The 12,118-nt window shown below is 42.7% G+C and overlaps 1 protein-coding gene across 20 annotated transcripts in view; it reads left to right on the top strand.

Annotated features, from left to right (window-relative positions):
* Positions 1 to 12,118, top strand: part of BST1 (bone marrow stromal cell antigen 1) — a 47,970-nt gene that overhangs the window by 641 nt on the left and 35,211 nt on the right. For 19 of the 20 annotated variants that reach the window (XR_003432194.1, XR_003432195.1, XR_003432197.1 and 16 more), the window contains exons 2-6: positions 994 to 1,120; positions 3,264 to 3,399; positions 6,361 to 6,443; positions 9,509 to 9,585; positions 9,932 to 10,024. Coding sequence is in view for 11 of the 20 variants with exons in the window: in XM_027103314.1 (XP_026959115.1) it covers positions 994 to 1,120; positions 3,264 to 3,399; positions 6,361 to 6,443; positions 9,509 to 9,585; positions 9,932 to 10,024 (516 nt within the window). In the remaining 9 variants the exon portion in view is untranslated. Of the gene's footprint in view, positions 1 to 52; positions 177 to 993; positions 1,121 to 3,263; positions 3,400 to 6,360; positions 6,444 to 9,508; positions 9,586 to 9,931; positions 10,025 to 12,118 lie in introns of those variants that run through there. The other variant, XM_027103310.1, reaches the window with a different exon arrangement.

Here is a 12,118-nt window from a genome sequence, read left to right as displayed (position 1 = left end):
TGTGTGTGTGTGTGTGTGTGTGTGTGTGTGTGTGTGTGTGTGTGTGTAAAAATGAAGCGGGTGTTGGGGAGTGGATGAGGATTAGGTCGTGGTGAGTTTGGACGACAGCCAGCGTAAGGTTAACCAGAACCCATGACCCAGGAATATGGTCTCCAGCTGGAATTCCCCGAGTCCAGGTACTTTGGGAATTCAAATTTCAGGTCTTCTAATTTAGAGGACTTTTAAAGTTTGAGTCTCTCTTGCCAGCACTGTGCTTCTTACTAATTTTTGCTCCTTCCTTGGACACATGTTTTCTGTTTTCATGAAGTCCCTCTCTTGTGGCAGTTGTTTTTATTGTGACAGATTTTAGGCCAATAAAAAAGAATGGAAAAAAATGGGAACACCCACGGAACACCATGTTACCACCCAGCATAAGAAATAAGTTACAAATGGGGTGGGAAATGGGTTTGGAAAGCTAGGTTGGACTTAAGGAGTTGCAGCGGACACTGGAAGTCATACTTTCTGCCTCAGCAGGAGGTGGAACAGTCTTTTTCCACACTCTGTGCTCACTCCTGATTTTACAAGGTCGCATACCCGCCTGATCTCACCTGGCCCCCAACCCCAGGATGGACCTGTGTCTAAATGAAGGGGCACCTGAAGCTGGCAGCCCATGTGGTTTATTGGAATCGTCACCTTCTGGCTCTGTGCATTTTCTGCTGTCTCTGTGAGCCTGTTCTAAGTTCTAAGAAATGTGTGTTGCACCTCTGAAAGACACTTCCACTGTCAGATTTCTAAATCCATCACCAAAGTTATTTTTCTTCCTCTTCTGAATTGGGGTTAATGCAAGAGTTATGACAATTTCCTGTCTTTTTTGTATGCCCAGTTCTGCAGAGTTGATATTTAACAAAATCACTAGTAAAAAACTTGGAGAGAGAAACGGAAATATATCACACTGGAATGTGGTCTTTTGTTTTGTTTCTTCTTTTTCTTTTTTAAACTTGTACTTTTCTGCAGGGACAAGAACTGCACAGCCATCTGGGAAGCCTTTAAACTGGTGCTGGATAAGGATCCCTGTTCTGTGCTTCCCTCAGATTACGACCTTTTTATTAACCTCTCCAGGCACTCCATTCCCAGAGATAAGGTAACTCTACCTTCGCCTCGGTAAAACGTTGCTCTGTCTCTATAGAGACAGTGTCCAGGCCAAGCAGCCAACTCAAAATGTGCGCCAGGCTCTCTGGTGGGAAAGTGGCTCTGTCTTCAACGGTGCTCCTGGGTCTCCTGCCTGTCCTGGGCAGAAGGAACTTTCCTAAGTCAAGAAGTCAGTGCAAAAACCACAAGAACATCAGGGCGTCACCACACCTTTCCCACGGGGCCTCTGCACCTGGCTAGTTCTGAACAATCTCCATCCTAACTGGCTCGAAGGGCCTGAACCTTGAGTACTTCAGAAAACCCTCTATGTCAGTATCCTCCCGGGAGACCAATCCCTCCTCTTAACAGGTTTTAAGATTATATCCATTCAGGACCAGTTTCTTGAAGAAACTGGTTAACATATAATCATGTGGTTTACATGTCTGTATTCTGTCTGCACTCTAAGCACTAATACAGTGAAAGTAAATGAGAACATCTATGTAAATTGCTTATTTAGAACAGTATCTTGAGTTTAAAGAAAGTTAGATATCATTTTTATTTCTCTGACATAAATTTTTTCTTAATGAAGGACATATTTTTGACATAAATTTTTTTTAAACATCTTTATTGGAGTATAATTGCCTTACAATGGTGTGTTAGTTTCTGCTTTATAACAAAGTGAATCAGCTATACATATACATACATCACCATATCCCCTCCCTCTTGCGTCTCCCTCCCACCCTCCCTATCCCACCCCTCTAGGTGATCACAAAGCACTGAGCTGATCTCTCTGTGCTATGTGGCTGCTTCCCACTAGCTATCTATTTTACATTAGGTAGTGTATATATGTTCATGCCACTCTTTCACTTCATCCCAGCTTACCCTTCCCCCTCTCTGTGTCCTCAAGTCCATTCACTACGTCTGCGTCTTTATTCCTGTCCTGCCCCTAGGTTCTTCAGAACCATTTTTTTTTTTTTAGATTCCATATATATGTGTTAGTGTACGGTATTTGTTTTTCTCTTTCTGACTTCACTCTGTATGACAGACTCTAGGTTGATTCACCTCACTACAAATAACTCAATTCCGATTCTTTTTATGGCTGAGTAATAGTCCATTGTATATATGTGTCACATCTTCTTTATCCATTCATCTGTTGATGGACACTTAGGTTGCTTCCGTGTCCTGGCTATTGTAAATAGGTTGACACAAATCCTTAACTTGATTTTTTTCATTGTAAAGCCATGTAACATTGATGTTTACAAATGAAAACATCTTAACATTGATTTTTTTCATTTGTAAAGGCAGGTAAATGGAGTTGGGAGGTTCAAACACATAATAGGCTGAAAACATGATTTTTGAGTATATGTTGCCTTTGAACCTTGCAGCCTCTTGGTCAGTAAAAAGGGGAGCTGTTATTTTTGTTCTCCTTCCTCATGGACTTTGGTTGATAAACTCAGTAAATACTGAGCTAATTCCATGTACCAGGTGTTGTTCTCAGAGTTTCAGATGCAACAGGGAACAAAACAGCCTCTGCCCTCGGGAAGCATCCAGTCTAGACAGAGATTGCTGGTTGGAATACTGAGGATCTGATGGCATGATGAGGGGATATTGTTATTTGTATTATTATTATGTGAAAACATTGTAACTTCATAGTAATGTATTTTTGAGGCACTTTACCCTTTAGGAATTCAATTTGTGATTGCATATCATCCTAACCACAGCTCTGGGAGAAGAGGAAGTGTTCATACTCCCCATTTTCCACATGTGGAAACTGAGGCACAGGGAGATTACATGGCTTGTTCAAGATCACACATTTAGTATGTGACAGACCCAAAATTTGAACACAGGTCCCTTGATTTAAAAAAAAAATCGATCTATAATTTTTTAACTACTAGAAAAAATATATATGTATGTATGTATCTATATTTTTTCTCTGCTGGGAAAATATTTCATTAACATTTGCATGATACCCTTGGAATAAAGAAAAGAGAGCTGGTAGCACTCTCTGAATGGGTAACTAAAGACAAAAACAAAGAAGGTTCAGTTGTTGTGAGGCAAGTCCCAGGTGAATGAGAAATGGTTGGCCTGACTTGTCTTGATGATACTGTGCCTGAAGAAATCTGTTTTGATTTCATTTTGTGTTGGTTTTTCCTTAGTCCCTATTCTGGGAAAACAACCACCTCCTTGTCACCAGCTATGCGGAGAACGGCCGCCGCTTTATGCCACTGTGCAATGTTCTGTATGGCATGGTCGGAGATTTCTTGAGCTGGTGTCGACAGAAAAATGCCTCTGGTAAGACTTCTGCACAAATCACAAGAAAAGTCAGGGTTCCTATTTACTATGCATATGCCATTTGTGCTAAGTCCTTTCATATGCATTTTTATCTCTTTGGATTCCGCCCCCCTCAAATCCTCTCAGGTAAAGTGGTCATAATAATAATTAAATAATAACAATGATAATAGAGGAAGAGAATCTATCTTTTGCTAGGTACTGTTCTAAGCACTTTATGGGTATTAACTCATTTAATCCCTGCAACAGCCCCATGGGATAGGTCCTATCCTGATTCCTATTTTGACAAACGAGAAAAGTGAGGCACAGCAAGACTGAGAAACTTCCTTAGGATTGCACAGTGCGTAAACAGCAAAGTCAGAGTCTGACTCAGAGTCCTGCATGACTCTGCCTCACTATCCCCATTTTCCAGAGGCGGAAACTGAGGCTTTGGGAGGTTAAATGACTTGAAGTACTAGGGCCAGGATTCTCCCCTCTTCTCACTGATTCTGAAGCTGCTCCAGGCCACCAGCAGATATTTTGAGATTCAAATTATTGACTTAAAAAAAAAAAAAAAGCACAACGTGAAAGCTGAGAGTTAAGCTTTATTTAGGGCAAAATGAGGACTATAGCCCATTAGACAGATAGCTCTGAGAAACTGCTCCAAAGAGGTAGGGGGGAAGGGTCACTGTTATGTACGATTTTAATGAAGGGGGTGGGTGTGTGGAGTCAGGCACACATTTTGGCAGAGACCTGCTGCTAGTCACAAGGAACAGATGTCACCGTTAATAATTTTAGTACTTTCCTAGATATGAGGAGATGCAAGACTTGGGCTCATAAAATCTTCTCCTGAAACTATTTAACTATCTAAAGACCTGTTATGCCAGCTTTTCCCACAGCACAGAGTGGCTCATTCCTGATCACCCTGAACTCCTTTCAGGGGGTGTTGAAGGTCAGCGGCTGCAGCGGCTCATGATTTAATACTTGTAGAGGTAGATGGCAAGTGGCAATTTTGTAGTTGGCAAAATCACAGTGAAAGTTAAAGTCACAGGGGCTGGCCTGATGGTAAGGAAAACGCTCTTCATTCATCAACTCCCACGCTAGGAGCTGGTGATGCAGCGGTCTCTGCCCTCAGGAAACATGTAGTTTTGTGAGTGCAGAGAGGTGTGCTCTGAGGCGGGAATGACCCAGAGCTAGGGAGTAGCAGAGGGAGACACCGGCATAGACCAGAGCCTCAGGAAGCTTCCTGGCGGCTCCATTCATTCCCCCATCTATAAAGTTTGTAGAGTGCCTCCTCCGTGCCAGTCCTTGCTCTTCTAGGCACTGGGAACACAGCAGAGAATAAACCAGGAAAGTAATACCTCATCCTTACTTTATAGGGGCAGGGGTGGAGGTAAGACCATCAACAGGCAAGTAAAAACATGTACGTATAGTTCGCCTTAAGATTATAAAGGTTACAGAGCAAAACAAAGCAGGGAAAAGAGGGTAGGGAGTGCTGGCTGGTAAGGAGGGGAGAGGGAAGCATTGCAGTTTTACACAGGCCCGGCGAAGGCCTCACTGAGAAGCTGATGTTTGAGCAAAGACCTAAAGGACTTGAGGAAGAGCATTTCCTGACAGAGGGAACAGCACATGCAAAGGCCTTGAGGTGGGAGCGTGTATGGCATATTTAAGGCACAGAAAGGCAGGCAGTAAGTGAAGAGGCAAGTAGTAGACTGTGAGGCTAGAGGAATAAAGGAGGGCCAGACAGCACAGGACATCGTGAGGATGCGGACTTCCACTTTGCGTGAGACGGGAAGCATGGCAGGGTGCAGATCAAATGGACATGGCCATTCTTCCAGTGGACTGTGACCAGGAAGCCTCATTTTGATGATCCTACAGAGGGTGAGGGAGCATGGAGGAGGGGTGAGATGGAAAGATCATGAAGGGAAAGAGACGGTGGTATACTACAAATTAATAGCTGGTCTTGGACCCCCTGGTTCCTGGCGCACAGCTCCTGAAGCCCTTGGGCTCTGAGGAGTGATGAGTGTCTTTTGTATGGTAATGGGATGACTGGTGGTTGGGAGCCCCTAGATAGCTTCAGATGCGGGCTGGTCACCAAAAAGATAGAGGCATCATTAGAGAGTTGGGACTTTCAGCCCCATCCTCTGTCCTCTGGGAAGGGGCGGGGGACTGGAGATTGAGTTAATCACCAATGGTTTAATCAATCTACTAATGGTTAATCAGTCTACTTAATGAAATTTCCATAAAAAACCCTCTCTGATGGGGTTTGGGGAGCCTCCAAGTTGGTGAGCACATCGAGATGCTGGTGCTCCCAGAGGGAGCAAGGACGCTCCGTGTGTTTCCCTTCAAGAAGTTCACATTTTGCCCTGCTTTGTTCTCCCTGGAACGAATTGTCAATTAGCACTTTCTCCTTTTGTTATAGAGTAAATGGGGAACAAATCCCATTATATATCTGCTGAATTTTGTCTTTAAAATTTTTTTTAATGTAATACATTTTAACATTTTCTATATTTTAAATGTTATAAAATTTCTATTTTCTGATTAAGGACTGTTACTTTCTTGGTCTATTTTTCTTGTATTTACTTCTAAGACCTGGGTTAATTGGAGAAGGCATTTCTCCCAACAATGCAAAAAAAAGTTATATATGTAATAAATATAATTTTTTAATATATAATTTTTAATATGGACATAATGTATAATATAATATTATTATATATATTTCTTGGATATATGTGTGTGTATATATATATATATCACTTGCTAGAGCTCCAGTAGAGAATTAACCCAGCTGTTTAGTTCTCTGCTTTCCTCACATTTGTGCCGAGCACAATGACAAATGTCTGTGGGCAGAGCTATGAATGTTAAGCCCATACACATTATGTAGAATGAGTTTCAGTATATTTTGCGGAGCCAGCAAATATTTTCAATTAATTCTTCCTTGATATAATCTTTGAAATAAAATGTGTTTGTCTGTTTTCCCTGTAGGACTTGACTACCAATCCTGCCCTACATCTGAAGATTGTGAAAACAATCCTGTGGATTCTTACTGGAAAAGTGCATCCATCCAGGTAATCATGGGATGGCTGGCTGGGTGACTGAGCAGGTGTGGGATCTGTGAACAGGGGACAGAAGGGTTCAGAGGCTGGGCCATTGGGTCATTACTAAACTTCTCTGAGTCTCAGTTTCTACCTTTGCAACATTCTGATTCACGCTCTCTGCTCCATAAAGGGGTGAGGATTTAAGAAGCTAAAATGCTTAATGCAATGCCTGGTATAGAGAAAAAATTCTGAATGTTAGCTCCAGAAGAAGGTATTAAACAGTCATTATTACTCTGGTGTTGTGGTTGTTGTTAGTAGTTCAAATCAATGTGATTTTGATTGAGGTGTGAAGTGGGGTAACCCCTGCTTTATAGGAGAGCCTGGGACCCCTAAGATCTAGATGTGGGCGTCAGAGATGTGCACAAGGTTGATACTAACTGAAGAGGAGGCAATAGGAGACCAGGGATAAGCTGGAGACAAAGAAATGATCCCCTAAATGTGGGTCTGTTTCTCAGAGGATATTGTCACCAGAGTTGATGATAGCTATCGGTAGCTATAACATGCCAGTGACTACAGCTTACATTTTCTGTCACCAGTGTTAGACCAAAGATTCCAAATAAAGAGGGTGCAGTCCTTAGCTCAAGTATTGAGCAAAGCAGTCAACTATTAACTGTTAGCTGTATTGACTAGGAGGCTGGTGGATGTCAGGTCCTTCTACCCACGGCCACCAAGCTCCTTTCAGGGCTCTCTGTGTCTCTTCTGGTCCTACTTCCTGCTCTGGACCACCAGGTGTCCGCTGGGTCCACTGTTAATCAGGGTGAGCGAGACTTTGGTCAAATCCTCCACCACAGCTGCAGTTTGGAACTAAGCAGAGGGCACGCTCCAGACAGAAGCATTCTTATTCCTGTGCTCTCCTGCCAGCTCCGGTCGGAGCCCTCCATCCATGCCCACTCCCCACAGGTTCTGCTTGGACTGCAGGCTCCAGGCAGCTGGCAGTGAGCTGCCCGAGCCCCTCAGTGAGGAGTGGGAGGTGGTGGATGCATCATCACTTGAACGTGGGATCATAACGACAACTTGGGGGTGATGTCAACATTATATGTTAAAAAAAACAAACCGTATTCTCCCCAGCAGATCTGCCCAACTTCAAAGTGTGCCGGAAGCCACCATCTTATACTTCCTTCAACTCTAGAATGGGAATCTAATAATCATGCCCACATTTTATGAGCCCTTAGAATACGCTGGATGGTCTGAACATGAGGAGAGGTAGTCTAGTATAGTGACGAGGAGAGGGTCTGAACTATAGCAAATAGGTATTCAATAAATGTTAAGTATTATTTTAAGTGATTTGATCTTTACAATCCTATGGGGTAGGGACTCTTATTACCCTTGTTTTACAGATAGGAAAAATGAGGCACAGAGAGGCCAAGAAACTTGATCAGACCTATTACCCAGCTACTAAGTGCAGCAGCCAGAAACCACATTTTCGACCATGACTTCATAGAGCCTCACTGTATCTGCACGCATGTTTTTAATGAAAAAAAATTTTTATCATCAATGTAATAACTGCTCAGGATAGAGAATGACAAATTATAGAAAGTATAAATAAGAAAACTAATCATCCATATTCATGCTACCTAAGGGCAAATAGTGGTCATCAGACCTTGACATTTGCAGATTGAACTGAGACTGTTAGCCTACTTGGAAGCAATCTGAGACAGGCGTGGCACGGAGTACATTGTTGCTTTGTTGCGGCTGGCATTCGGTGTGGCTCTGCCGGGCATGTGTCACAGAGCTGTGTGATACCCCCTGCCATCGCCCCCACCCGGCTTCACACTAGAATAAACGTTTTATCAGGGAAATTATATGCTCCAGTAGTGTTCTCAGCTGGAGATTTGGGAACTTCTCTGGACCTGTCTGTTCCTTGGGAATCTCAGGGACAGACAGGTCCAGAGAATATTGACTAGTATTCCCAGACTTCTGCCTATTTATTTATTTATTTATTTATTTATTTATTTTTGCTGTACTCGGGCCTCTCACTGTTGTGGCCTCTCCCGTTGCGGAGCACAGGCTCCGGACGCGCAGGCTCAGCGGCCATGGCTCATGGGCCCAGCCGCTCCGCGGCATGTGGGATCTTCCCGGACCGGGGCACGAACCCGCGTCCCCCGCATCGGCAGGCAGACTCTCAACCACTGCGCCACCAGGGAAGCCATGCCTATTTATTTTTAACAGAGTGGAGCACATGCTCTGTCCACCTAGTCTTGCTTTTTGCTTTGAATGTAAGCACTTTCTATGTTATTGCATATCTTTTGTAGACTTTTATTAATGGCTGGGTAATATTTCAGACATGAAAGGGCCATAATTGACTTACCCTTCCCTGTTGTTGACTGTTTTAGACTGGTTACAAACCATGCTGCAATATACATCTTTGTGCACATCTCTGTGCACCAGGTGATCCTTCGTGCTGTTTACCAAGTATTTCTGGCTCATCTTCTGAGCATGTGGTTTGCACTCATTCTGTCTCTTGAAGTTACTTACGTGTGACTTACACTGGCCAATAGGATGTGAGTAGGAATGACTGTGTGACATCTGGGTGGAAACCTTTAAGAACTGGTCTGTGATTTGCCACTTTCTTCTCCCTTTCCTGATAACCAGTGACTCTGCATTTGTGGAAACTGCATCAGCTTGGGTCCCAGAGCAAGGACATATGGAGCAAAACCCAAACCCCAAATCCAAACACTTGTGATAAACATGTAGTGTGTGCATGAAATAAATCTTTCTTGTTTAAAGCCACTGTGATTTTGAGGTTGCTTGTAATGCCAGCATAAGTTAATGTACACCAGCTGAAACAATGCTGGAATCTGATACTGGTTTGCATTATTTTATAATGGTAGATTCCCGGGCATGGAATTACTGCGTTTTTGACATTTCAAAGCAATTTGCTTTCCAAGATATGCCAGTTTGCATCCCTCTGGCTCTATGAAATACCAAATTTATCCCATCCTCGCCAGTATTGAAAATTGTCGATTTAAAAAACAATTGACCATTTCATAGCTTAAAAATGACAGCTTACTCAAAATGCTTGTTTCTTTTTGCAGTATGCAAAGGATAGTTCTGGGGTGATCAATGTCATGCTGAATGGTTCAGAGCCAACAGGAGCCTATCCTGTAAAAGGGTAAGAATGCAGCACCAACATGTAAGACAAAGATGCCAAAATGTGTTTTTAGTTGTTTTCAACGGAGGCTTAAGAGAATCATTCACATCCCCAGTCTAATGCTTGCTTCTGTAAGATCAGGTAGAGAAAAACAATTGAATGACCTGGAGATCAGAACTATGTCCATACATTTATAAAACTAACAGCTGATGAATGCCTGAATGAAATAAGTAACCTAAAAATTAAAGCTAAAAAGTGCCTCCCGCAAAGCTTTAAAACAAAAGTAATGTGTAAGTCAACTAACATTGATATGGGAACAGTATCATATTGCTTTAGGACTTTAAGAAATGTCTTTCCTGTTTCTCAGGTTTTTTGCAGATTTTGAAATTCCCCACTTACAGAAGGATAAAATCACACGCATTGAGATCTGGGTTATGCATGAAATCGGGGGAACCAATGTGTAAGTTATGATGCTACTGATCTTTGTGCAAACCTGCTTTTCTTGGATGTAGTATGATCCAGTCTGATTTACATTTACATTTCTGGGGAATCAATGGTCTTCTCTGTTTCTAATGTGGTGGGCAGAGAAAGGCAAAGGCTTGACTTTCTGGAAATGCCATGAGTCAGTCCTGAGCCCAGAGAGAAAACCTCCTTTATCCAGATACTCCTCTCAGCCTTTCTGAGTAGGTCATTTGTGTAGGTCAAAGCCAGTTTTTCTCCCTGGTCATTTAAAGCTCAAAAGCCTCACTGGGAGTTCACAGAATGGACTCATGGATCATGTAATGAAGACGTTCTTCTCAGAGAACAACCAGTTTCGCAGCTGGGTCTCAGGTAACTGGCCAAGGAAATATTTATGATCCATATTTTTCTCGGAAGCCGCTAACTCAAGTGGTTATATCAACTCAGATATCAAGCAAACTTGAACTCATCCTTCTCATCAACAAAGGGCAGTGCTGGCAAAACTAAAGATAAAAAACGTAAAGCCAGTTGGCTCAGAGACAAGCCAATAAGGCCAAGCCTGGTAAAAGCTGTGCAGCCGTGATGGTGCTTCAGAAGCAGCTGGGGCCCTGTCCTTCAGAGCATTGAATCTACATTGGGGAAAGCGTTGAGTGGATGTGTTATTGAAAGAATGTTCTGGAAGAATCTTAGCAAATTCCCCATTTCAGGCCGCCAGGACCCCCTAAGACTCACCATATAATGAGTGATATTTTTTTTTCTCTTGGGCCGAAGATTAAATTTGCAAATGACTTATTACATAGTCATACCAGAATCTGCTCCTCTCTTCCCAGAAGACAACTTATACCTATTGTTGCATGAAAAACAATGTGTATTGTTTTTCTTGTTTCTGTGAGAAGTCGCTTTTTGTCTAGATATTATGCTTGCTTGTTGTTTTAAGGTATCTATCAGAGAAAGATTGTTCTTTGAATCTTTTTTTTTAAAAAACATCTTTATTGGAGTATAATTGCTTTACATTGTTGTGTTAGTTTCTGCTGTATAACAAAGTGAATCAGCTATAGGTATACATATATCCCCATATCCCTTCCCTCTTGCGTCTCCCTCCCACCCTCCCTATCCCACCCTCCGTATCCCACCCCTCTAGGTGGTCACAAAGCACCGAGCTGATCTCCCTGTGCTATGCGGCTGCTTCCCACTAGCTATCTGCTTTACATTTGGTAGTGTATATATGTCAATACCAGTCTCTCATTTCTTCCCAGCTCATCCTTCCCTCTCCCCATGTCCTCAAGTCCATTCTCTACATCTGCGTCTTTATTCCTGTCCTGCCCCTAGGTTCTTCAGAACTATTTTTTTTTAGGTTCTATATATACATGTTTGCATACGGTACTTGCTTTTCTCTTTCTGACTTACTTCACTCTGTATGACAGACTCTAGGTCCATCCACCTCACTACAAATAACTCAATTTCGTTTCTTTTTATGACTGAGTAATATTCCATTGTATATATGTGCCACATCTTCTTTATCCATTCATCTGTTGATGGACACTTAGGTTGCTTCTATGTCCTGGCTATTGTAAATAGTGCTGCAATGAACATTGTGGTACATGACTCTTTTTGAATTATGGTTTTCTCAGGGTATATGCCCAGTGGTGGGATTGCTGGGTCATGTGGTAGTTCTATTTTTAGCTTTTTTTTTTTTTTTTTTTTTTGCGGGCGCGGGCCTCTCACTGTTGTGACCTCTCCTGTTGCGGAGCACAGGCTCCGGACGCTCAGGCTCAGCGGCCATGGCTAACGGGCCTAGCCACTCCACGGCACGTGGGATCTTCCCGGACCAGGGTACAAACCTGTGTCCCCTGCATCAGCAGGTGGACTCTCAACCACTGCGCCACCAGGAAAGCCCTATTTTTAGCTTTTTAAGGAACCTCCATACTGGTCTCCATAGTGGCTGTCTCGATTTACATTCCCACCAAAGTGCAAGAGGGTTCCCTCTTCTCAACACCCACTCCAGCCTTTATTGTTTCTAGATATTTTGATGATGGCCATTCTGACCAGTGTGAGATGATATCTCATTGTAGTTTTGATTTGCATTTCTCTAATG

This window comes from Aethalodelphis obliquidens, unplaced genomic scaffold, assembly GCF_003676395.1.
Source record: "Aethalodelphis obliquidens isolate GAN/ISIS:26980383/991018 unplaced genomic scaffold, ASM367639v1 scaffold6, whole genome shotgun sequence".
NCBI lineage: Eukaryota > Metazoa > Chordata > Mammalia > Artiodactyla > Delphinidae > Aethalodelphis > Aethalodelphis obliquidens.
This window is presented reverse-complemented; position numbering and strand designations above follow the sequence as displayed.